The 25517-nt window shown below is 48.0% G+C and overlaps 1 protein-coding gene across 4 annotated transcripts in view; it reads right to left on the reverse strand.

Moving 5' to 3' along the window:
• CLIC5 (chloride intracellular channel 5) overlaps positions 1-25517 on the reverse strand; it is a 166925-nt gene that overhangs the window by 9879 nt on the left and 131529 nt on the right. For all 4 annotated transcript variants that reach the window (XM_054505398.2, XM_045866971.3, XM_045866970.3 and 1 more), the window contains one exon: positions 3131-3315. In XM_054505398.2, coding sequence (XP_054361373.1) covers positions 3131-3315 — 185 coding nt within the window. The remainder of the gene's footprint in view (positions 1-3130; positions 3316-25517) is intronic.

A 25517-nucleotide genomic window follows, 5' to 3' on the forward strand; every position in this document is an offset into this window, starting at 1 on the left:
GTTGGTTAAGAGAACTGGTTTGGGGTAGTCACCAAGGAAGCCACATCCCCACAATGCTCTGTCCAGCTTAGGTGCAACTAAGAAGCAAAGGGGATGGCATCTGAGTCCCCTGGCAGAGCACTTGCCACAAGCAAATGCTGGGGCCAACACCCATTGCCAGTTCTCCTTGACCTCCCCCTGTTCACTGCAGGGTGAGGGTCCCCTGGGTTTTCCCAGGAGCCCTTGAGAAGCAGCTGTCCTGGCTAAGGAGCAAGACCGGGCAGGAGGGATGGGTCACAAATTGACAGATGGAGTGACCTCAAGTCTCTCCATGCTGGGATTTGTTTTCATTTTTAAAGGATGCGCTATGAGATTTAAGACAGCAGAAGGGCGGCTTATGGATATATACTTGAGCTTATGTCTCCTTTGCTGTTTGCTTCAGGGGCTGAAGCAGGTCACCGTGCTAGGCAGGGGTCCCAGGGGCTGCTCCAGAAGGCCCACCATGCCCCTCCCTGCCCGGACCTGCACGTCCTGAGCCTTGGCCACATCGCTGGTTCTTTCCTCACATGTTGGCTTGCCTTGAGGATGAGGACTAGAAGGGAGCCAGACAGCAAGAGTTCAAACCAGGCTCTCAGGGAGAATGAAGATGAACCTGAACGAGAGCCAGGTAAGAGAGGGAGAGAGCGCGAGAGAGCGCGGGCGAGGATGTACACACGGAGCTCTGACGTTCACAGGAACTTCCATGCTCATGGTCTGAATTTGCTCTTTCATATGAAAACAGTTAGCTCCCACAGCCCAGATTAGGTTTTGGCATCAGGAGCCAAACTGGAGGCCTGACTTGGCTCCCCCTTCACTCTTTCTGCAGGACGGGGCTTTGCCAGGTCTCTGGGATCTGATAAGCTGGATCAGCAGAAATCCAAGGAGACAAAAGGCGAGGCCCAGCCTTTGTCCCCTCGAAGGCCGTCCTCCCTCTGATCCCCAGCTTCTCCAAGTGAACATCTCACTGAACTCCATCCAAGGACACGGGTGGAGCATCATCCTTTAGGGCTGGGAGGAACGGGAAGAGTCAGAAGATGAAGCACAGGGCCTTGGGGGATCCATTTGTTTACCTTATTCGACAGGAAATTCTTGAGCAGGTAGTCAATACATGTTTGAGTATGACAGAAGAAGGAAGGAGTAAAGGAAGAGAGAAGAAAGAGGCAAGAAGGAATATACTTCATAATCTCTTCATTTAGGCATGAGAAAAATGAATCCAGAAAGATTCAGTGACTTTCCCCAGCTCATGCTGTTAGTAGGACTAGTATGTGGGTCGCGTGACTTTCTGAATGGGGGGTCTTTCCATTACATCACGCGGACACACTGGGACTGAACTAGAATCATACCATCCCTAATGGTGCCACTTGTTCCTCAGGAAAAGAGAATAAAAGATGTTTCCGTGGGTGTGGTGGGGCATGCGGTCATTGAGAACTTAAAAGACATGGAGCTTGGCTGGACTTACAAGTAACCATTGGCTTGGCCCCGAACCCAAAGCGTCTTCATATTAATAGATTGCACTTTCCCGGCCCATCAGGAACGGCACACGTGATTCCGGCCCAGTCCCCAGCTTGGACCAAGTCCCGTGGGAACGCCAGTGCTTGCATAGCTCAGATTTCAATTCAAGCTGGTTGTGCTCTGACTGGAGGGAAGCCCACATCTCTAGCTCAGGACTTCAGCTGGAAAACGATAGGCAGCTATCCAGCTGATAAATGATTGAATCTGATTCTTCTTAGCGAAGGGCAGAAGGAAAATGGTATGATAAAGACACAAGCGAGGTGATCAAATGGTCAATCAATGAGTATTTATGAAAAGGCCACCATGTACCCACCATCGTGCTTGGAGAAGCCACTCTCCCGATAGAGCCTATTGTCTGACTGAGACATATGATATAAATGTGTATAAAAGTAGAGAACAGTCTAGCGGTATGGTCCCACTGTGTGTTTCGCTCGGCTGGTGAAGGCGGGAAAGGATGTGAGAAGAAGCATTAGTTTAGAGAACAAACATCAGGGCACAAAACTATCGTCTTCAAAGAAGGTGAAACAGAGCAGCCCTGATCCATGCTGCTCCAGAGAACAAAGGGGAGCGGGGAGGCTGTTTGTGCTCAACATAGGATGTTTTTAGGGGTGTGTGGGTGGCTCAGTCGGTTAAGCGTCCGACTCTTGAGTTCGGCTCAGGTCATGACCTCCAGGTTGTAAGATGTAAGATGGAGCCCCACATCAGGCTGTGTGCTGGGCATGGAGCCTGCTTGAGATTCTCTCTCTCCCTCTGCCCACCCCGCTTTTTTTAAAAAAAAAAAAAAAAAAAGGAAAGATGTTTTAATGACCAGAGTCATCCAAAATGATAGGGCTGACTCGTTAGGCAGGGAGCTCTTCATCATCAGAAATGTGAGGCGACAGCTGCATGGAAGCCTGTCACAGACACGCGGAAAGTGGTCCAGTGGGGGGTGGGAGACAGTTTGGGATGACCTTAGAATTCCCTTCTTTCCAACTCTCGGATCCTAGAATTCTTATAGGACAGGATTACACTGCATTCGATCAGTGGAGGACAACCGTGGCAAGAAAATGATGTCACTTCTTACAGCCTCCAGCCCTTGAGCTGATAGATGAGGAAGAGGATACACACCTGTCCTAGGGAGTTATTGGAGCGAATGAGAAGGCTTGCATATGAAGCAACTTCATAGAGACGTGGGGGTGTGGCCAGTGAAAACCTGGGAGGCAGAGGCAAGGAAGAAGCTCTCTCTCTCTTTATATATATATATGTATAAATGTATGCATATACATATATATGTATGTATAACCACACATATTATAACAATAGCAGCTACTATGTATTGAGCCTTTATAATATGCCAGGCACTGTTGCTCCATATTTACTCTCCCAGCCAAGAAGTAAAAATAAGAATAAGAAGTAAGTAATATATGCCTGTTTTACTGAAGCTCAGAGAGTCTATACAGCCAGCAAGCAGTGGAGGCTGATTTGGGGTTCATGTTCCTGTGACTTCAGAGCCCAGGCTCTGGACCAGCAGGTGGCACTGTCCTTGACTCATCCACACAGGTGACACGGGCCTATGATGGAGTTGGATAAGGCAAGCGACCTGCAGGTAGAGCTTTCTTACCTTGACCACATGGAGTTTGGGCAACAGATTGCAGTCGGCCAGGGTCAGCTCGTCCCCATCTAAGAATTTGCGCCGGGACCTCTTGTCTTCATCCCCGCAAGTGTTGGCATCGATCTCCTCTGGGAGAGGGTTGTTCAGGTAGTCATCCAGTTTCTTCAGTGCCCTGGTCAGGCCTCTCTCAAGGGCTGGCATGAAACAGCAGAAGAAAAATCTTCAGTCAACCTTCCTGCCACTGGAAACAACCAGGGGTCTTCAGAGTAAAGGAGCCTATCCTGAATTCTGTGCCCCTCCCATCACACCGTCAGCCCCCCCACACTACAGAATACCTGCAAGCCATTAATATTAATACAACGCAGCAGAAGAGTGTTAAGTGGTCTGAAAAAGCAAACCTTAACAAACAATAAACACTGGTTAATCCTTTAAAAAAAAACCATAAATATACAAATGCAACCATTAGGATATATATCAAAGTTTTTGAAGTGCTCATCTCCAGTAGATACAGTAATAATAGTCAACTTTCATTTCCTGTTTTGCTTCTCTATATTTTTCCAGTATTCCACAATTAACCCGCATAAGAATTTTGTAGAAAGAAAGGGCTATTCACTAAGTAAACAACTGCTTAGAAAGTCTAGGACAGAGATATGCGTCAGACTTTGTGGAAGCATTAACTAAGGAGGCACCAACGAAGCCAACCTGAGAAGGAGGGTGGGGGGGACAAGGCTTCCAGGAAGACACGACAGAGGAAAGTAAGCCACCCTGCTTCGTGTTGCCCCTACAGGACCAATGGATACCAGAAGGGCAATACTTCAGTTTAATCTAGAGAAGGTTGTCCTAAAAATCAGAGATGTCCAGAATGGAAGGGCCGGTGCACTAGGCAGAGGGCTCCACCAGACACAGCTGCATGGAAACCTGTCAAGGACACACCTCAGAGAATGAACATCCAAAGGACGACAATGTGGCAGAAGACTTTCAGTCTTGCCCCAATAATTTCCTATCCAGTAATTGATTTAGACACGAGAGGAGAACAAAATATTCAAAAGAGCAACAGCCTGAAGCCACTGCCACTCGGAACCAATCCATCGAGAGTCTCACAGTCAGTTCCAGGCACAGAACGCTGGCCACCCGAGCTCCGAGGACAGGGGTGCAGGAGATGGCTGACTGGGCCCCCAGCCACTGCACCTATGTCATCACCCCGTCCCCAAGGCTGTTTTTTCCCAGACTCCAGTGTAGAGGGTGATGCTGAGGTAACGGGAATCAGTCCTGATGTTAATTCTGGCAGATGAAGGAGGGATGCTGCCCCTGGGGGAAGAGCCCAGAGGACGGGGACTCTCACTTACTTTTTCCCAAATGTGCCTTCTGTTAGCCACTCCTCCATAACCCAAGTTTGTCTTTTCATAGGAGGCCTTTGTTTGAGACAATGAAACACCACCAGCCCAAGATAAATCAATTGAACACTTACTGGAATGTTTGAAAACAGGCTGGAGGTTGGACGTAGTTTCTCAATACTTCCTTCTCCCTGGTGTGGCATTTGAACTTGTACTTCATCATCTGCTTTGTGTTTCCAGTTTGGGAGAATAGAGTAAGCAGGGCTGGGAAAAAATGCTTGTATTCCCCTTAGTAATTGTCTAGACTAGGATGGGATTGCAATCCTATTCAAGGACAATAGCAGAGGGTGGGGACCGAACAATAGTCATTATGGGCCCCACCCCCACCCCGGCCGAAGCACTTGTGATCTATATTGGGTTTGTTTGCTTCCTTAAAGCCCTCCACCCCTTTCAGTTATGGCGATTATGACAAAATCTTGATTCTAAGGGAGAAAGGAAAAATCAAATAGAGTGTCTGCTGAAATCGGCCCAACGGGTATCAATCCAAGCGACAGAGATGGATGAAAGGAAATGAAATGTTGCAGACTGTAATTCCAAAATGCCCGCTGGAGACCTGAGCAGGCCATTGCATGAGTCTGTGCCCAAGTTCCCCAGTGTGGGAATGATCATGGCATTTGGTAAAAGAGGCCTAGAAGAGCAACTGCAGCTCCTTGGGAGGACAATTCTGGATACATCTCAACTATGTCTCCATGAGCTCTTGAGGTGGAAGGATTAAGTGTGGCAGTGGGCATGGCTGTCACCTTATGACATAGCTGCGACAACTATGTGACATCCCGAGGGGGCGTGTGCTGAGGATGTCCTCCGCCGGTCAATGTCATTGCTCGAGTCTGTGTATTTTTGATCAGGAATGTGAAGGGCGCAGTTGGTGGTAATCATGGTAGAGAGAAGAGGAGGCGAGGCAGCAGGGGAGGGGCTGCGTGGCCTGGAGCTAAGCCTGTGTTTAAATTTCAACCCTGCCTAGGGTGGATTTATTATGACGCTGCTCAAGTTTGAGCTTCGGTTCCCTTCATCCCATGGGCCCCTTCCAAAGCCTTGAACTTGATTTTTTTAAAAATTCCTTATTTGTATTTATTCTATTGGCTTCAGACCCCACAAATCTTGGGAACGTCTCTGATCCTGGAACTCACGACCAAGTGTGACCTTGGGCAAGCTCCTCGATGTCGCTGAGTTTCAGTTTTCTCATCTCAACTGTGAGATGAAGATCCCCAATCTTCTTAAGGCCTGACTCGGATTATGCAGGGAAAAGTGCCTCATGCAATGCCTGCCGCGTGCTAGGACATCTCTATGATTTGCTCTTGCTAGTGCAGGACCAAATGTGACAGCTATCTGCTCTCTGTCCCTGACCCCACACTCTCCATCAGTTATATTCCTAAAAACTCCAAGGTGCGGCAGAGAATGAGAGATTCTCAGAAGCTCCAGTTCCGAGGCCCAGGCCCCAGAGATGACAACCAACAACCACAGAGCTTTGCGTCCCATCCTGATGTAATCATGTACAGCCACAGCCCTGTCCCGGACGCTCCGTCGGGATCCTTCTTGGTGATGCGCTGTGTGAGAGACATGGCCGGGGGGAAACAGACACGACACGTCTGTGCTAACACACAGCCATTCTTCTCGACTGACAGATACCGGCACTGATAGAGCTTCTGCCAGTTCTTTTCCCTCCTACCTGCCAACTTATTCCTCTGACCCTGGCTCGATCTGGCATCCATAGAATTTAATTATCTCTTCTGGCCCACGGCACCCAGGTCAGAAAACCGCTGGTGAACTTCCTGCTCAGATAAGAGTGAGGGGGATTATGAAAGAAACCAGAGTGACAAGGAGATGTTAATCCCGTCAGTGTTCCCATTTGAAACCTTCCTCTGAGTAGCAGGATAGGGTAACCCTCAGACCACAGCAAGCCTGAGGCCAGGGGACCCTGAGACCCGGGACCAGTGGAGGCCCAGGCACTTGACGGGTCCCCCATCCTTTAACTGCTGTCTGCCCCTCTCCACCCGCCCTTCCCGTAAAGATTTATTCGCTACCACCCGCAAATGTGCTGGGTAAAATATGTGACGAGGAAACAAGGGGAATAGTTCATAAATATTCTCAGCCATATGCAAACAATCTCAAATTTATTTTTCTCCTTTTTAAGGAGGAAAAAAAAAATCCACCCATTCCATGATCACTTCCAGATTCATTGAGGTTGATATTACATAAGAACCAATATTGTTTTCTCGTCGTAGAGAAATAATGACTTGGAAACGGCAATTTGAGCTAAGAAAATAATATACTCTTACCAGGGCATGGAGGCTGAATGAGGACCCGGGAGCCAAGATCTAGCTCAGCCTCCAACCAGCTCTTGCAAGCACGGCTCAACCCTGCTTTGCTGGCATGCTTTGTGCAACAGGGGTATCCGCAAGCACCACACAGACTCTTTGGGGCTCAGAACTCACGTAGAGCAGAACGGATGTCAAAGGTGCTCTTTGAAAGGACAGGAGCAGCTCTGTGGGTCCAGGGTCCTGTACCCTCGGCTCCTCACGTGTGTTTTCTCTCTGGCACGTAAAACTTGCAGAGAGGTAAGAACAGGGGGCCACCTCTGACCACCAGCTGCAGCCTGGACGGGCATCTGTTCAATTCTCCCAGGGAGAAGACAATCATGGCTATTGGGAGCTGGCCCCGGGCCAAGGACCCTCCGTCCCGCTGTGCCTCTCACATGGCTCTGATCCAGCACCAGCAAGAATTACAGTAAGTGAATGTCTGAAATAGACTGGGGATGTTTACACAACCTATCATTTAAACACACAGTGAAGCTATTGAGATGGGAATTATTATTCATACCCATTTAAGAGATAAAGAAATTGAGTCTTAGACTTTCCCAAGGCACACACGCATGTACAAGCCAGCTGTTCCCGGGATGCACACTGAAACTGTACCTTGTTTGATTTTTAACTGCTTTTGTCTTCCTTACGAGCACCAACCCCTGGGTAATGGGAGAATGACAACTTTATTTTAATCTGTTCTGGATTACAACCTAGTCTGATGTAATAAACAGTCCCTCTAGAGAATTCTCAGTCTCTTTTGCATAAAAATGCTCAGTTTCTCAGAAAGTCTCCATCTCCTCTGCTCTTCTCGCTGAATAAATGGGGGGGGGGGTTGCTGTGACCTTGTGGCCTTGGGGAGATAGGGGCCCTGGGATCAAGCAGGTGGAAGGCTTTGGGAAGCCTCCACAGGTCCTGTGTCTCTTCTCAGTTACCTCTTCTCAGAGAAACCTCCACTTCCTTCCAGATGTTGAAACTAGGGTGGTGGTCAGAGGTAGGCTGTCCAGCTCCCTCCAAAGCCCTGGAAGGATACCTAAGCAAAATGCCACATGGCGCTTCCTGGATGCATCTCTGGTTCCCTGACCCTTCTATCTGTCTCTTCTCCTTCATCCCCAAATCCCCTGGGCCAGAAAGGGTATGCTTTCCTTTATATTTTCCTATGTCATATAATCCATCAACCACAGAACAGCAAGTCTCCCTGGTCCACTGCACGGACCTAAGGGCCATTTCTTCTCTATGAGCTGAGTCCTCTAGGCATGGTTCTTAATGTGCTAAAACTGAGAGATAAAGGAATTTAGAATTTTAAGACAATAGCTTGGCTTGTAAGGCTACTGTCTTGTTGAAAATGCTATTTTGAATCAGCAGCTAAATATTGAATGCTTTTTTTTCTTTCTTAGAATCCCTTCTACAGAATTCTTATCTGTCATGGGGCCGATGGATGCTCAGGACAGGTTAGAATCATGTGTTCAAGAAAGACAAAGAGAAAAGTATTTTCAAAGGTTAGCCCTATTCAAGTAAGGAACAAATCAGGATTTAAAAACTGGATTGTTGGATTCCAAAACTTAAATTTCTTTTACTCTGCAAAGCCATCTCTGGGTGCCAAGGACTGACCTATGGCTCTTTGGGAGTCCACTCAGCCTTCCGTCTTCCTTTCATGCTGTAGACCTTTCTCACAAGCCCTTATTTACCTAACAAGAGTGTGGCTATTAGGACACCACTCCTCATGCCTTACCTTCCAGCTAATTTGATAAAATATCTGTGTTCTTCTATTAATGGCTTGATTTTAGCTGGAATTCCTGGTGCTCTCAGTGACCACCATTGGGTCTAGAAGGAGTTATCTCTGAGGAGAAAGCCTACCAGGACCCTTCACACCATTTCTTAGCAACAAATACTAACTTTGCCCCTACTCAAGGCCAATGCTGTCACATTGTCCATGTGACAGCAGAACGTCTCGGTGAAAAGAGAGAAATTCATTTGAGTTTTTCCTATGATGAAAGAAATATCTAGATATTGAGAAATACCCGGAGGACTGGATGAAGTTTTTCCTTTTCATCTCTTTCGATATCATGTCAATATAACAACAACAACAACAACAACAAAGCATAGCCGTGGTTTGAGGGAGGCCACAAAGGAGATTTCTCTGGCCATCACCGTGTTCTTGGAGAGAAAATATAAAGATGGCCACACCTTGTTGGCATCTGATCGTTTTAAACATGAATGATAATGTGACAGGAACAACAACAACAAAAAATCAAATAGTAAGAATGTAATATCATCTCTCCCTCACCTTTCTGGAGGAAGAAGCCTTTCCTCCAAAACAGAGAGGTCATATTGCTTTACACAGATGCCCAAGGGCCAAAGATCCAGGAGAGAGGAAGAGGCTATGCAGACGGAGAGTTATGGGGGTGGGAGAAGAGAGGGCGCAGGTCAGGTGGGCAGGAACATAAATATTGTCATAAAGAGGGCAATTTTAACAGAGACAAAGATGTTCTAAGGCAGGGGGTGGGGGGTTGGGACATTTGGCTCTGTGCTGGGCAGTGTAATTCCCTCCCCTGTAAGAAACCTTCTGTAAAGATCGACATTCATCTTTCACGTTTAGGGAATTGGAGTCATGTGGCTTTTCTCTGTTGCAAAAGTCCTTAAAGAGAGAAAATGTAGCCCAGCTATAGTTGAGTTACATAAGTATGAATGACCACATAAGGGCAAAATTATAAGCAGGTGGGAACTAGGGTTCATACCCTCTGACCCACAGTGACCCTTCTGGAACACACAGCAGGTAAGGGGTAGCTGATCCGCGTGGTCCTTTTGTCTCTCAAAGCATTATCTATGCCCAGTTCTTCAACCACAGAGGCAGAAATGGTAGCAGGGTTGTAGAAGATGGGAATGAAGCTTCGTTTCAGGTGTGGTGAGCCCTACTCTCCTGTGCCTGGGCCCTTTGGGTATGTTAACACATCATGGATATCAGTAGGGAAGGGGACAGAGAGATTCCGGGTTGGGTATCACGTAGCCCTGCACTAGGCTTCTCCGAGAGGTCTCATGATCTTAGACACAGTCACAGAGCGGCACATCCACTCTGTTTTTGAAGAGATCTGAGTTCGAATCCTGCACTCGTTATGGTTGTTCACGGGTTGCTGTTAAAGCATCTTCAACAGACTCTGGTGCACAGAGGGACTTAACAAAAATGAGCTATGATGATTACAGCTGTCGAACTTCAGTTTATAAGAGGATATGAGGGAAGGACAGACTGAGTGCCCCTCCAGGCAGAAGCCAGGTGTCTGAAGTGAGGCTTTTCTGAGCATCCAGGAGGCTCCCAGGTGCAAGGGGAAATCCTGGACAGCTCAGAGCATGGAGTGTACCCTTGCATTTCCAACATGTCCGCGATCCCAAGTTGCCTGGAATCATCATCTCTTTTGGGTTTGGCATTGCTCTCTCCAGGCTATGGGACTGTGTCAGACTTTCTTGGTCTGATAGTTTGGAGAGTTCATGTCCACCTTAGGCATGAGACCAAGAACATTAGACTTGGCCTCACAGCCAGAGAGGAGGATGTTGTCAAATGGGCTCTAGCTGTGAAAGACCGAGGGGCTCCCATGTGGGAAGCCATCCCCAGGCCTCCCGTTTCTAGGCACTGGTGAAAACAGGAAAGGTGGGAAGACAAACAGTGGTTTATGAGAAAGCAAAACGCAATGGCAATTTCAACAGATTCCCTCCTGTTCCCTCTTGCAGCATCAGCTGAGTTTGAGAGGAGTCTGTAGTTCCTGCTGCCATGGGTATTGTTTGTTTGTTCTAGAAAAGATTTCAGCCTTGAATGGGAGGGCGAATTAAATGACAAACTCCCAAGGTCCTTTCCAGTAAGAGGTCAGCAAATGATTCTTTAGTCCCAAGGCAGGATTCAGGTCTTACACCTATGGAGGACTGGAATATAGGACACTGTTGAAAACCCCCTACCCCCTTTTGGTGGAGAGACTCACCAAGCGAATGGGTCTATACTTCTTTGAGATATTTCTAAGTAGTCAGGGATTTTTCCTTGAAGAAGAGACAGATCCTATGTATAGCTTCTTCCCCAAGCCGTATAGGGGATCATTGTGAAGAATCAACACAAATCAACCCAATATTTGCCTCATGTTGAAAAGTATGACTCCCAATAACAAATAAACTATATATACACACGTATATACATATATGTATATGCATACATATACACATATATGTACATACGTATAAAATATATATATACACATATAGAGACATACACACACACACACACACACACACACATATATATATATTTTTTTTTTTTAAGGCAAGTGTTTGGCAATCATTTGGCTGTGTTTAACATACCAGCATGGTAAAGAATTTAGGACAACCTTGGCATGCCTTTCATAAAATATTTTTTTTAAGTATGAAGGGAGGTATGCATAATATAGACACTTCCAGATTCTGATAATTTTCTAAATCTAAAAACCACAGTGAATTCAAGAGGAAAGATGATCATGTATGTCTTCAAATTTAGGTTTCCTTTTGTAGACACACCCTGTACCCTGTAAGCTCCCCCAGTGATAACTTATCAACTGGAAGAGAGAGAGAGACAGAGAAAGACTGACTCCAACTGGGGCCAGCCAGTGGAAAGAGGAAGCGGCAGAAACCGGCCGGGGAGGGTGTGAGCTGGCTGGGGCAACCCGCAGAGAATGTGTTCCCCGGTTAGGGAGCCCTGCCCAGACTTCAGCCACGGGGTGGTGGCGACCCCTCCTGGCCTGTCCTCACCCAACAAAAACTGCATTTTCCACGGCCAACGTGTAAAACATGTATGTGTGTTTTCTATTAGCCTTTCCAGAAACTCATAAATGGTTGTAAAAACCATTGTGCTAATAGAAAGAACGACATAAATGCTGACTGGAGCTATTAATGCTGGTTGTAGTTTATGTAGCCGACTGAATCAGGCTGAAAACTGAGATTTTTATGGTTACTTTGTAACAGGTTATTTTTAAGTATCAGGCCACAGATTAGGCTCAGTCCTCATATTCAAACACTCGGAATGAACTAGTCAAGGGAGATCCTTTCTCGGTCCTCTGTCCAGCGTTTGGACCCGGAGACCTTCTTTCTCAATACTCCCTCCTTCCAAACACTCAGACTGAAGTGATTTAGCCACATTTTGTCCTGTTCATCCTCAAATGCCCACATCTTTTATATAAGAGCCATTAACAAATTTAGAACCCGGCCACCACAGCTCTAAATTTAAATAATTACCGGTTTCCATTATTCTGTGACTATCCTGTAAACTCTCCCCTGGCTGCCCGTTCTGTCCTTTGTTGACGCATCTCTGCCCAGCACCCACAGTGGGTGGGCCACTTTCGGTGCCCCTTGCCTCCCATGGATGCTGAGTCAGGACTCCCCGGATGAAACTGAGATTGTGTAGTATATTTGGGAAACACACATTGTGTAGTATATTTGGGAAATATACAAACTATACGTAGTATATTTGGGAAACACAATACTCCCGACCCACATACGGGCAGTTGTTCCATGGTTTATGGACTGATTGGATCACAGTTTCCTAAATGACCTGCCTACTCTTGTTTAAAAACGCAGCACCACATGCCTTTTAAATAATGGATTATTTAAATGTATCATGTACACACGTCAGGTGCACAGACTATGGGACTAGCTGCCAGTGTGGGGACCCTGGCTCGGCCACCTACTAGCTTGGGCAGGCTGTTTAACCTCTTGTGCCTCAGTTTCCTCCTCTGGCGAAACAGAGATCATAACAATGCACACCTCATAGGGTTGCCATGAGTGACACCCATTGCAGGCTTCGAACTACGTCCACCATGCAGTGAGCAGTTCTTATGTGCAAGGTGGGATGCTGCTTGATGTAGAAAAAGCAGAGCATACAAAAGAGCTAGTAAGTTCTTAGAGTTGCAAGAAAAAAGTCTGCCTGATAAATATTGTGCTTGACTCGTCCTCTACCCTGAGGAAGTCACCCCAGATGACTTATGCAGTGTTTTCTTGAGTCTTCAGCTGGTCCTTTCACTCTGACTCTGCTGTCGTAACCACAGCCCCACCTGAGCGAGCCTTGTTCCTCATAGTCATGCAACAGGGCAACCTTAGAGGGTAAGTTTTGCAGGGGGTAGGGGCGAGGGATACTTTTGCAGAATTCCCCAGACACGCCACAATTATATCCTCCACCTCCCTTGCTCAGAGCAGCCCTCTGGGTGCCCGCATTTGCCTCCACATGGATTACGGTCTCGGGGGAGAAGCTGCCCACTGGGTGTCTTAATTGCACAGCTTGCATCTTCTAAAGTTTGAAGTCAGGGTGTTGCAGACTAAGGGTACAATTTTATACTTCTATTTATTTATTTTTTTAAGATTTATTTATTTGAGAAAGATAGACAAAGAGAGAGCAAGTGGGGGGAGGGGCAGAGGAAGAGAATCTCAAGCAGACTCCCCCCTGAGCGCAGAGCCTTACATGGGGCTCCATCCCAGGACCCTGAGATCATAACCTCAACTGAAACCAAGAGTCGGATGCTCAACCAATTGAGTCACCCAGGCGCCCCTATACTTCTATTTCTTAAAATCTAGGTGGGGTAATGATTCAGAGTTGGTCAACCCCAAAGGAGAATTTGAAATACTACGTCTTTTTTTGGCATGGCTAGATCAGATATTTTCACTGTAGTTTTTTTTTTTTTAATCACCTTAAGCTGAAAGTGAGTTATATGCAAATATTCACTCTCACCTTCTTTGTTACTAAAAGAACCCAGATTTCCTCAGAGTGGTAATGTGCCCAGTTAAAAATACTTATCTTCCCAAACTTCTACTAGAGAAGGCCAAATGCCCAAATTATGACCAATGAGATATAAGTAGAAATTCAGGGATCGGCTTCTGGGAGAGAAGAGACAGATACAGCTGCCCTTGCCTGGAAGTCAGATGCAATGTCTGGGAGTAGAGCATCTATCTTGTGACATGAGGATGAAAGTCACACATAAAAGACAGAGGATTCGTGCTCTAAGGATCTAGACCCGTGAAAATAAAATCAATATTTGCTTTAGCATCTGTAATCAGGTTTCTGTGATATGGGGCCCAACACAACCTTTGCCAATTCACATAGATATTGTCAATATTTCTTTATTACATTATTATTCTAGCACCTTGCCCAGTGCCTGGTACTGAATAAGTTTTTGTTGAAAGAATGAGCTATTCAGTGGAGTTTGGGGAAAGGTGAGGGCCCCTAAAATGTAACTCTGTATGTCTCCATAGGCTTATGTCACTGGCTTTATCTCATTGAAGGGTCTATGATGGTTCCCTTTCTTTGTGGAATGATAGCATTTGGTCTCTCAGGGATGGGTGAAGGGGATTCATTAGTTTGGCCCGGCATGCCCTCCTGGGGTTCATCAGAGCCAAATGAGTATAGGTCATCAGCAACCTGTGCCTCTCTGCCAGGCAACATAGGTGAGACCAAGGCCAGGGTCAGATGCAGGCAAAGTGTTGACTAAAACCTGACTTTGAGGTCCCCCAAACAGAAGCAAGATGTGGGTGATTGTCATTGCAGACATCAGTGGGCACGTGATCATCAGAGTCCGCCCTCAATACAGAGGAATCACGTGCTCCAACCCCCTTCTCTAGAATATTCAGGAATGGAAGGGGTTCTGGACAGAGGAGCAGAGAAACATACTTCTTACTATGACCCAGATCATTAAATGAGTCTTCGACCAGGGGTTTCTAGAAAAACAGTCTGACCTCTGACTTCTGGCTGGAAGAACACAAGAATTTAGTGTTCTGTGTTTTCTCCTCTGACTCTTGGTGAAATTGCACCTTTAACACCAAGTACAATGTTCCTTGACTGCATTTTATAAAAATAAGGATGACAAGAGACATACCACTTAAGCAAACACCACTACCACCACCACACTGACGGTCTTCATGAGGGAACAGCTCAGATTGTTCTTATTGATGGGTTTTAAATGCGGTACTTCCTCTTCCCACCCCCCACCCCCCAGTGAGGCTCCATTTAATACAACAGAGGTTAAGAAAGCATTATAGTTCTCAGCGGAGAGACGGTTCCAGTCACAGAACATAATGAAGTGGAGACTGGGAAGTTTCAAAGGTGGTCAAGAGAATGGAGGGCGGGTGATGTGGGACAAGCTTTAAGGTGAGGTTGGAACAGGAAGCAGATGGAGGAAATGGCCCTAACACTGATGAGGCAGGACAGGCCCTTTTACCAACCACCTCTTTGGTAAATGAGCAGACAACTCTGGCTTGTCGTGAAGTGTTTGGGAAATGGTTCATTCATTCAGTTCACAAACGTTTCTTGTGTACCTGCTCTGGACCAGATGCGGAGCTGGGGTCTTGAGAGTGTCCTCGTGGAGACTGCCGCCCAGAACCCTACTTCCCAAAGCTCCCCCCTTTATCAGCAGCATCATCGAATCATCTGGTTGCCCTCAGGCCCCACCCCGGACCCACTCGCATGGATATCTGCATTTTAACAAAACCCTGGAAGATGCAAATGCGCATTCAAGTTAGAAAATGATCTGAATAACATGGCAAACCAGATGATGTGCTACTGGACACATTTAAGTCTTACACAGCTACTGGGGCTAATGGGGCTACTCAGGCTAAACTCATGAGTGGGCTTGAAGTGACCTAGGGGGCCCTCCAGAAAGACAGCTCTAGCACAGATTTTTAAAGAAGGTTAGGAGTTTTAAAGTCAAAGTTCTGTGTAGCAGCCTTTTATTCCGCCAACAAATTACCCTAAATAGCCGATATCTTCAGAATACAGACTGGATTTAGTCCATGGTTTCAATGTCCCCGTTTCGGCATTACTTAGTCTGTAGCAAAAGAGTATAAAAGCTGAGAAATGCCTGGTTTGTCCCGTGACCATCCTTGGAACAACTGTTCCACACCCTAGCTTTTCCTGTGCGACGTGGAGAGAACGTGGTCCACCCTGCCCGGACGAGACAGTGACGAATTTGACAAGGAGAGTTTATAATTGAGGTGTCTGAGGTTTTCGATAGGAGGTTCAAGACACCACCTGGATTTCGTATCTTGTCAGTCCCCAAAATGGGGAAACCCATTCTACATGCGAATTTGCCCAGAGCCACTCTCCACTGAGAGTCAACAGAGAAGAGAGGATTTTCCCTCGGAGCTATGTGCTAATCACAGATGAGAGGTTCTAAGGGCAGACAAGGCATCACCAACTACAATACTCCCGACCCACACACGGGCAATGAAGTGTAGACACACTCACGCACACACGACAGGACTTCTGTTGGTCTAAACACCATCATGCTTAAGAGGGAAGCTGCAACACCCATGTCGTGTCTCTTCACTAATACAACTTCGTGTGCAAGTGCATGTTTCAGATGAACTGATACATGCCATTTACTTAAGGAGCTATTTAATGGCTTCCGCGAGTACCTAGAAATATCAGAACACACAAGAGCTGTGTGTGCGTGCTTGTGTGTGTGTGTGTGGAGAGAGAGAAATGTATTTAGCTCCCGCGTGTAGACTGCACAAAGACAAGAGGTGTCGGTTGCACAGGATGAGGTAACGGTAGCCAGAGGTGAAAGAGCATTTAACTAGTGTTCAAATTAGTCATTTAATGTTCCTTTATTCCCCAGGCCTTGATCTGAAGCCAGGCCAGGCCAGGCGGACTCGTTCTGGTCAGACGGCGGGAAATTCCACCACATGGAATGGTGTTGGTGGTCTCCGCTCTACTCCAGCCGGGGAGCCCACACAGCTAACACCGGCTCCTTCCACTAATGAATGCGCCCACCCACGCAGGACCTTCCCCCCTCTCCCCACCCCCTGCCCCCGATCCCTCCCCGCGCCGCCCCCCCATCAACGTGCCATGCCACCACCAACCGCCCTCCAAAGTTTCGGTTCAGAAGCAAAATTTGTTAAATTAGAACTTGCCAGCATCCGCCTCAATAATGAACCAAATCAAAGGCCCTCTGGAGGAATCCCCTGGGCAACTCCGGGGAGGTACCAGAAGGAAATACTCAGCCCTTCCCCTGCCTCTTGCTCCCAGCCTCGAGGACCTGCCGTCTGGGAAGGGGCACATTGATGCAGGACGAGCCAAGCCTCGGAGGTGGGTCCCACCGAGCCGAGGTTATTTGTTTTTCCTTGTAAGAATGCCAAGCAAAGCAAAACTTTAACCCAACAAACAAACAAACAAAATATCCTGAGTTGGCTATTTGCACGCAGGGGTGGCCAAGGAAGGCAGCCTGAAGGCTCCCTTTATGACCAGAGGCGTTTTTGAAACAAGACAGCAATGGCTGCTTTATGAGGAAGTGGCAAGACAGTCACCTCGTTATCCTCACCACTGTGGTGGGCCAGGGACCACCCAGGAGCCTCCACCATGATAACAGCCTGGGCTGAAGACTTTGTCCAGGGAACCAGTTGTCCTGAGTTGGGACACAGCGGTCTTTCTCCAAAGAACAGGTCGGTGTTTCTGACGGGACAGACCTGGAACCCCACTGCCACCTCGCTGGCTTCTGTGTCTCAGCGGAGTCATTATAACTCACATTCCTATCTTTTTCATATGGCCTTAGCTTTCCCCTCAGAACCTGAGGCTGAATGAGAGGCGGGGCGGTGCCCGTCCCCCTGGGAAGGCCACCGTGGCCTCCAGACTGGGCCCACCCCCAGGACATGGGGCTGAGGGCTGGGAGGGAGGAAGAAGAGGAGGAAATAATCACCTCGTGATTGAAGTGGCTGGGAAATAATAAATATACACTCTCTTTTAAACATGCCTCGCCACATCCTGGGGAATCTGGAAAAACACTCCACCTCGCGCCTCCCCACCCTCACCCCCAACAGCAGTTGGCTTTCAGGACGCTTTGGGAGAAAGCACAGGACCTTTGATAGTAAGGGGCTTGTTGGTTCTGGGCTAACAGCCCTCCCAGGCCGCTTTGAATCCTTTCGAACACTTTCCTATTTTAGGTCAAGGAAGTTCATAAAAGTAAAGACTGGGGGTGGTGGAAGGGGAGGAGGGAAGGCAGAGAGAAGCAACTAGGGCAGTTAGTTAGTTAGTTAGCAGGTGGCCAACGGCCACTCTGGAGGATCCATTGGGACTGCTGGGCATGCCGCACCCTGGGTGTGGGGGACAGATAATGGAAGACGGCTTCGAGTCCCCAAGAGAGACCTGGCCTCTTCTTGAACCCCCAGCCAAAGTTTGGGTATAACCGTGTTCTCCTATGCAGAGGAGGCTTGAAAATCCACAGGCCTCTCCCTGTTAAACAGGATCAGCCCCTCTAGCGCTGATTCCTCCAGCTGCCAGAAGAGGGCAGCACATGCTGCTACATTACAGTGAGAACTGGGCCACCCAGTCCCCAGGGCGGACATCAGGGCATGTGGGGGAGGATTTGTGAGACAAGCAGCAGCAAAGCAGCAAAACCTATCCCATATTGGTGCCTACGGTGAGCCAGGAACTGTCCTCAGGGCTTTACTGCATTCATTCACTTCATTAACATGACAAGGCTCCAAGAAAGATCACTGTTACAATCTCCCTGTTCCAGAGGAGGAGGCTGAGAGGTATAGAAATTAAGAGAACTTGCTAGTGTAGTCTAAGAGATCAGCAAATTATTGTCCAAGGGCCCAATGCAGCCCACTGTGTCGTTTTGCACTGCCCTCAAGCTAAGAATGGTTTTTACATTTGGGGATGGTTGGAAAATTTCAGAAGAAGACGACAATTCCATGACCCCTGGAAATGATGAGAAATTCAGATGTCAGGGATCCCTAAGTGAAGCTGTACAGGAACACAGCCACGCTCCCTTGTTTGCATGTTGTCTGTGGCTGCCTCATCTTTCCAACAGCGAGCTGAGCCGCTGGGACAGCTTATGTAGTCTGTAAAGTCTGAAATATTTATCATCTGACCCTTCACAGAAAACATTTGTGGGGGGGTGCCTGGGTGGCTCAATGGATTAAGCATCTGCCTTAGGCTCAGGTCATGATCTCAGGGTCCTGGGATCGAGTCCCACATCAAGCCCTGCATGGAGCCCTCATTGGGCTCTTAGGCTGCTCATCGGGGAGTCTGCTTGTCCCTCTCCCTCTGCCCCTCCCCCGCTCATGCTTATACTCTTTCTCAAATAAATTAATAAAATCTTAAAAAAAAGGAAGGAAGGAAGGAAGAAAGAAAGAAAGAAAGAAAGAAAGAAAGAAAGAAAGAAAGAAAGAAAGAAAGAAAGAAAAGAAAGAAAAGAAAGAAAAAGAATGTTTGCCGATCCCTAACCTAAGAGGCAGGTGCTACTGTGTTTCCAGGCACCAGAGACAGGGGCACAGCTGACCCTTCAGTGGATAAGGAGTCAGGACAGACAGCCTAAAGGGATCTGGAAGTAATGCTGACCTCAATTCTCTTTCTTTCCAGAGGCGTCACTCAAGGTCAAGCGTCAGGAGGATCTGATGCGCCACAGTAGAGCCTCTAGCAAGTTATAGAATGTTCCATTTGGGAAAGTTTATGGGAATCATCTACCTGTTATGTTTCATCTTTTCACACTTGACATGTCTGGAATCAGACTGTTTCTTACAACTAACATGTTATAGTTGAAATGAAAGGATTTTTGTTTATTTGAAAGCATATTTTGTTTCTTACTGGTAATTAAAATAATGCGGTCTTACAATAGATGACACCTTAGACCAGGCAGTTCCTACCTCCATAGGTAGGAACCTCTTTCTGTGTCCTTTCTGTGTCCTTTCAGGGATGGGACACTCACATCTTTTGTTGGCAGCCCATTGTACAGATTTAACTAAACTTCTCAATACTGGGATGAAGCCCATGAGCCTCAATTTCCATATATCAAATGTGGATGGCCTTGGTTAATCACAGATTTTACTAGAAGGGAGTGAGGGGTATTGCCAGGAAGCAGGTCCTTGATCACCAAGACAGGGAGGTGCACACAGAGCAGGCTGCCAGAGGAGCCGATCTGCTGGTGTGGTCAGCCAGGCAAGCAGGCTGGAATGTGCTTGTGTGGACTGAAACCACTGGGGATTAAGCAGGGAAAGAAAGATTGCCAGGGATACAGACAGATTCTTTTCCCATCAGCATCAGCCAGGAGCATGGCCCACTGCAGGGGGTACCTTTTAGAAGAGAGAAGATAGGGCAATGTGAAGATTCAGTCCTGAGAGGAGCAAGGAGCCAGGAAAGCAGGTGCATATGGCCTGGTCATGCAACCATACGTGAGGGCTCTGGGGAAAGATGAAGGGAAGAGAGAAGCAGGATGGGAGTAACTGATACTGTGATAATACGTGCAGTGTCATCCTTCAATCACATTTCCATCACGTGGGAATGATCATCCCAATAACGAGACGAGCTCGCCGAGAACGTTCCAAGAGTCCTCTTCCTGATATGTGGCTGTGATTGCCAATTTTCTCAGAATAAGCCCAGAGAGCCCAGTCCTTGCTTCCAGGTCCCAGGAAGTGAAGCCGCTGATGCAAGTCTCAGGAAGGAGGAAAGCCTGGCCCTTATTTGTAAACACAATCAGGACGGCTCAGAGACCTTCATGGCTACTGAGCATCTGTTTCAGCAAAGGATCTGGGCTTGGGAGGTCGTAGGAGCCATGACATACTCTCCATCCCTCTGTGGTGGCAGCCGGGTTTGGATTTGGGTTGGGAAGAAGGGGGAACAGAGGCCTAAGCCCCAACCAGGTGCTTTTCATTTGGGGACATGTGTCCTGGATTTTCTGGGACAGTACCAATTTCTTATAACTGGATTATTTTCAATGAAAGCAATTTGTTAAACATCTGATCTTCAGTTCAGAAGATATGGCCAGGACACTTCTAACTAATGAAGGGCAAAAGCTAGAGAGACAATCAGTGTCTGGTGTGGGACTTTACTCCAAACACATAGCACTGTGTCCAGCACACCATAGGTACCCAAGGAAGGCTTTTAGGACTTTATTTAGGAAGGTAGAAGTATTTTATTAGGACAAATACTTTAGGAAAGGTATGGTAGGCTAGCACAGTGTCTTCCATACATAGAAAGGGACACATCTTTGCAAACACAGCACACACAGGGGCCTGAGCCTCATGATAAAAACAGACATGCGTGGGTGGGCTGATGCGAGTCTTGGAAATGACAAAAAGCAACAGGAAAGTTGGTGACATAGGCCTGAAGCTGCAGGGGGCTCTCAGGGCCCTTAAGATACATGGGGAGAAAAAAGAAGAACATGCATTTTAGGGGGAAAGAGGGCACAAGTCAAGACCAGCAGGGTGGGGGGAGGGGCAGGGTGAACCACGGGCGCCTGCGGGGGAAAGAGGACAGAAGTCACAGGAGCATGAAGTCAGCGGCCCAGAGTCTACAGACAAAAGGAAGGGAAATCACACAAGGCAAAGGCCAAAGCAAATGAAAATCGCAGGTCCTGCATGCCAGGACTCGAGCCCCCAGGATCAGTAATACTGGTTATTCTTCTGGGAGGTTGGTATGTTTTTGTCTACGAGGAGAACCAAACTGTAGCTGACCAGTGGGTCCCTTTTGGCTTCGTGTGCTAGAAGGTGCCAAATTTGTGGTCTGCGTCTGCGTGTGGCATCGGGGCGCTGGGAGCGGCTTTTGCCATTTGAGCACACCCCGAGTTCTGTGTTAGGGTTCCGCCTTGTCTTCCCTTCACACCTCGTTCTCGTGTATGTTGCGTTGCCGTACATTATGTGTCCCTGCGAGCAGTTTTCGAGTCTTTCTGGCCCAAGCGGAGTGAGGATACATTTGAAAATAAAAAGGCCCATCAGACAGAAGAACACAGAGGCAAAAATACAGGAGAATGCTACACTTGAAGGAGGAGGAGAGAAGGGGCTTCCAAGGAAGCCTCGAAAGACCAAAATCATCCAAATTGGGGAAAAAAAAACCATTCAGCTCAGAAATATGGGGTACCAGCAGCCTGACATGTATGTGTGTGACGTGGCTAGGGAAAGCCATAAGGCTTCACATGATGTATGGATGAGATAAAAGAGACTGGGAGTGGGACTTTTTACCCATCTCAGTAGGTAGAGAAAGAGAGTCCCGTGGAGGCGGGCATGTGCACGAGGATGGAGCTGGCAGGTGCAGGTGTGAACGGAACAGGAGAAATACAGGACTTTTGCCTTCGTCTACATGCATATATATGTCCACTCCCTCTCCAAGCAGAAAGAAACTGGGAAAAGTATATAAGAATACAACGCCAGCCAACAACGACACGGAAATGATACTGGGCAGGAATAAAACTGTATCTGGGGAAATGTGATCGGGCTGAAAGAAATGTAAAAGGGACTTGAGACATAGTAACAGAGAACTAAAGATGCACATTAGACCCCTTTGTTAATCACCCAGAACATGCAATGTGTTCAAAAACTGAAAGAAACTTGTAGACCTAATAGGACTAAAGCATAAGGAAAAAGAGATTGTGAAAGAGGAAGTAAAATATAGTATTTTACAGCCAGACTAGGGTAAGTAGTGAAAATGAATTTCTCGAAAGCCAAGGGGTTTGGCAGAGATTTTTAGAGTCTGTTCAAATGGCATTTTGAGGGTTAGAAATGCACGATGTAAGAGGGAGAAAAGCCCGGGTCATCTTCTCGAGGGTGGAGTGGGGAAGATGTGTTTCCGGAGGGGTGGAAGCAAGTCCCCAAGCGAAGGGGTAGAGCCAGGAGCAGTGATGTCCCGTCGGGGCCACTGCCCGGGCTCGGGCCCTGGGTGCCTCGATGGCATCTCAGAGGAGGATGAAAGCAGCAGGGCCTGCCGGTGATACTTGTGGAGAGAGACGGAGGATGTGATGTGAGAGCTGGAGGCCCAAGCGCCCCTGAGGGTGGAGACCAGGCCCCCACCATTGGACTCCGCCTCTGGGCCAAGCTGCAGGGCAGACGCGGGGCTGGGGTGGGGACAGAACTGAGTGCTCCTTGCTGCCCTCTGTGTTACCAGGTGCACCAAAGGCGGGATGGACCAAGCTGGTGCCTTCCCCCGAGCCTTCTGCCGCAAACCTTCACTACTGAACCAGTGACGCTACTTGGGTCTGCCAGACTGAAAGAGTACCATGCAGGGGCTCAGAGCAGGGACTCCTACAGCCAAATCCACACCCACCCAGCCAAATCTGCTCCCTCCACGCTCAGAGATGTCCTTTCTCGGGGCCACCAGCACTCCCTCCGGGTGGTCTCCTCCTGCGCCTATCCCCCCTGTCCCCGCCAAGGGAGAAGGGCCCTGCTTCTCCGGCCAGCCTGGAGTCCCTCTTGCCATGTAGGATCTGAGTAATGGGCTGCTGCAGGCGAGGGGGGTGCTGTCAGAGAAGGATGCCCGGGGACTCTTCCAGGGAGCTGTGCGTAACACGAAGATTCCCATGATCCTCTGCACAGCATTTTGTTCCACAGATCACTCTTAAAAACAAACAGACAAAAAAAAAACTTTCCTTCCTCAGCTTCAGGATCTTCCCTGTCTTCTGCCTTTCCCAGCTTTCGTCTTTACTCCCTGGCCGATCCTTCTTAACCTTCCTCCCTGACTTCTCTCTCGCTGCCCTCCCGTAAGGGTAGGTGATCCTTCATGTTGTCCCTAGTGCTCCCTTCTTCTCACTCATGGACTATATCATATATATAGCCCCTCAAGCTACACTTTTATCGCAGACCTCTCCGCTGAGGTGAACCTGTTTGCCCCTGGATAACAGTACAGAACAAGGGCTGACATTTGAACCCAGCAGTGGCGTTGTTCCCAGCACACCTATGAGGTATGGACAGTTACTGCCCCCACTTTACAGATGAAGAAACTGAGGCACACTGAGAGTTGATGTAACTTGCCCAGTGTCCCAAGGCCAGCAGGAAGAGAGGGAAGCTGGGGTCTGAACCCAGGCAGTGGATCTCAGAGTCTGCAAGTTGAACCACCACGCAGTTGCTGGTCTCTGAGCTTTGGGAATGCAGCCCCTCCAGAAACAAAGTCCTTGTGTCCCCCACAAACCAGGGTGGTTGTAGGGGATCCCAAGTGACAAGAAAGTAAGCCCATGTAACGTCTCACTAAATATGGGATCTTGAGACATTCATTTTATTTATTTATTTATTTATTTATTTATTTATTTATTTATTTATTTGAGAGTGCACAAGCAGGAAGAGGGAGGGAGAGAGAGACTCAAGAGAAAGTCCGTGCTATCTTTAGGTGAAGTGAAGAGCAAGTTTGAGAAGGGGGCCTGGTGGGGCCTGGAGGTGGGATCTGCTCTCAAGGGGACCCGGATAGGGTGGTTACAGAGGGAGGAAGCCGCACAGTGATAGACACCAAACCAGAGCACAAAACCCTGACTTCGGGGTCGAATGCAACAACCCTGAAGGTGTGACAGGCAGGGCCAGGGCACGGACGCTCTTCCACGTATCTTTTTTTTTTTTTTTTAAAGATTTTATTTATTTATATGACAGAGAGACATAGCGAGAGAGGAAACACAAGCAGGGGGAGCGGGAGAGGGAGAAGTAGGCCTCCCACGGAGCAGGGAGCCCGATGCGGGGCTCAATCCCAGGACCCTGGGACCATGACCTGAGCCGAAGGCAGACGCGTAACGACTGAGCCACCCAGGCGCCCCTCTTCCACGTATCTTTGGAGAGGAGTAGAAGGCACCAAGAAAGTGGGAAACAAAGTTAAACATGTAGAAATGAGATGACATGAGTGGGAGATTGGGAAGTGCTGGCTGGGGGTGGCGGGGATAAGAGCTGAAGCAGTAGTTTCTGATGCCAGTATTCATGTTTGCCTCGTTTTTTTCAGGAGCAACTATAATCAGAGTTAACAGTAAATGAACATTTCCCACGTGTCAGGATTTGTAGGCCCTGACTTATAAAGTCAATGAATCTGCATTACAACCTGGCTATGCTATTAATTGCCTTATTTGGCAGATCCAGAAATTGAAAGTCTTACTAAGCATATTTTATAGATGCAGAAACAGAGGCTCAGAGAGAAGTCTCTCTAGTAAAGTTGTGCAGCTAGAAACAGCAGATGTGGAGTCCCAACCCAGGCCAGTAATTGCCTGTTTATATGTTTTACAGTCCCCCAGTTAGCTCGCTGGGAGCAACCACTTAGGTCTCATTTGTCTTGACAACTCTAGAACCTAGCACGGTGCCTGGTACACAAGAAATGCCCTTTAAACATTAGCTTGGACTTGTAGCCACTCCATGCAACCTGTGTTTGCTGAGTGAATAAACGAACAGCCGAATGTCCAAACTAAAGGACAGTTCTCTTGAGTGCTAGCTGTGGTTGGCTTCCCTGGATAGGGTCTGGGTCTCAGTAGCTGGGGACTTTTGAGGTTTTGTGAAACAGGAACATTTTGAATGGCAGTCCCTGCATCCACCACGGGAGTGGAGAGATGACCCACCGGGCAGGACCATGTCACCGGGTTGGGTTTTCTCACACTTTGATGTCAAGAGGGCAAGAAAGGCACACCGCCATGGCCAGTGTGTATATGGGGTCTGGGAGGCCTTGGGTGGCAAGGTGGGAGGGAGCGCTCTTTTCAAGAGAAAGTTGAAAACACAAAAGGGACAATCTGAAGAAGGGACACTGAAGAAAGAGATGCAGAGCTGAAGATCCAGAGAGAGAAACAGGAAAGTCGTGTATGCAGGGGTGTCAAAGGAAGCCTGGGGTCCCTTGCTGCAGCCTCAGGAGGGGCTGCCTGCTACCGGGCTGGCACGAAGCAGAGTGGGGTGTGGACCGTCTCCAGGGCAAGCGGCCGAGCGGGGTGGGCCATGGTGCTACTCTCTGTCTTGGCTTAAGAACTTCTGGACCCAGCAGACCTGAACTGG

The sequence above is a fragment of the Mirounga angustirostris genome, unplaced genomic scaffold, assembly GCF_029215605.1.
Source record: "Mirounga angustirostris isolate CCGP_5_RB_7025 unplaced genomic scaffold, mMirAng1.0.hap1 SCAF_8, whole genome shotgun sequence".
NCBI lineage: Eukaryota > Metazoa > Chordata > Mammalia > Carnivora > Phocidae > Mirounga > Mirounga angustirostris.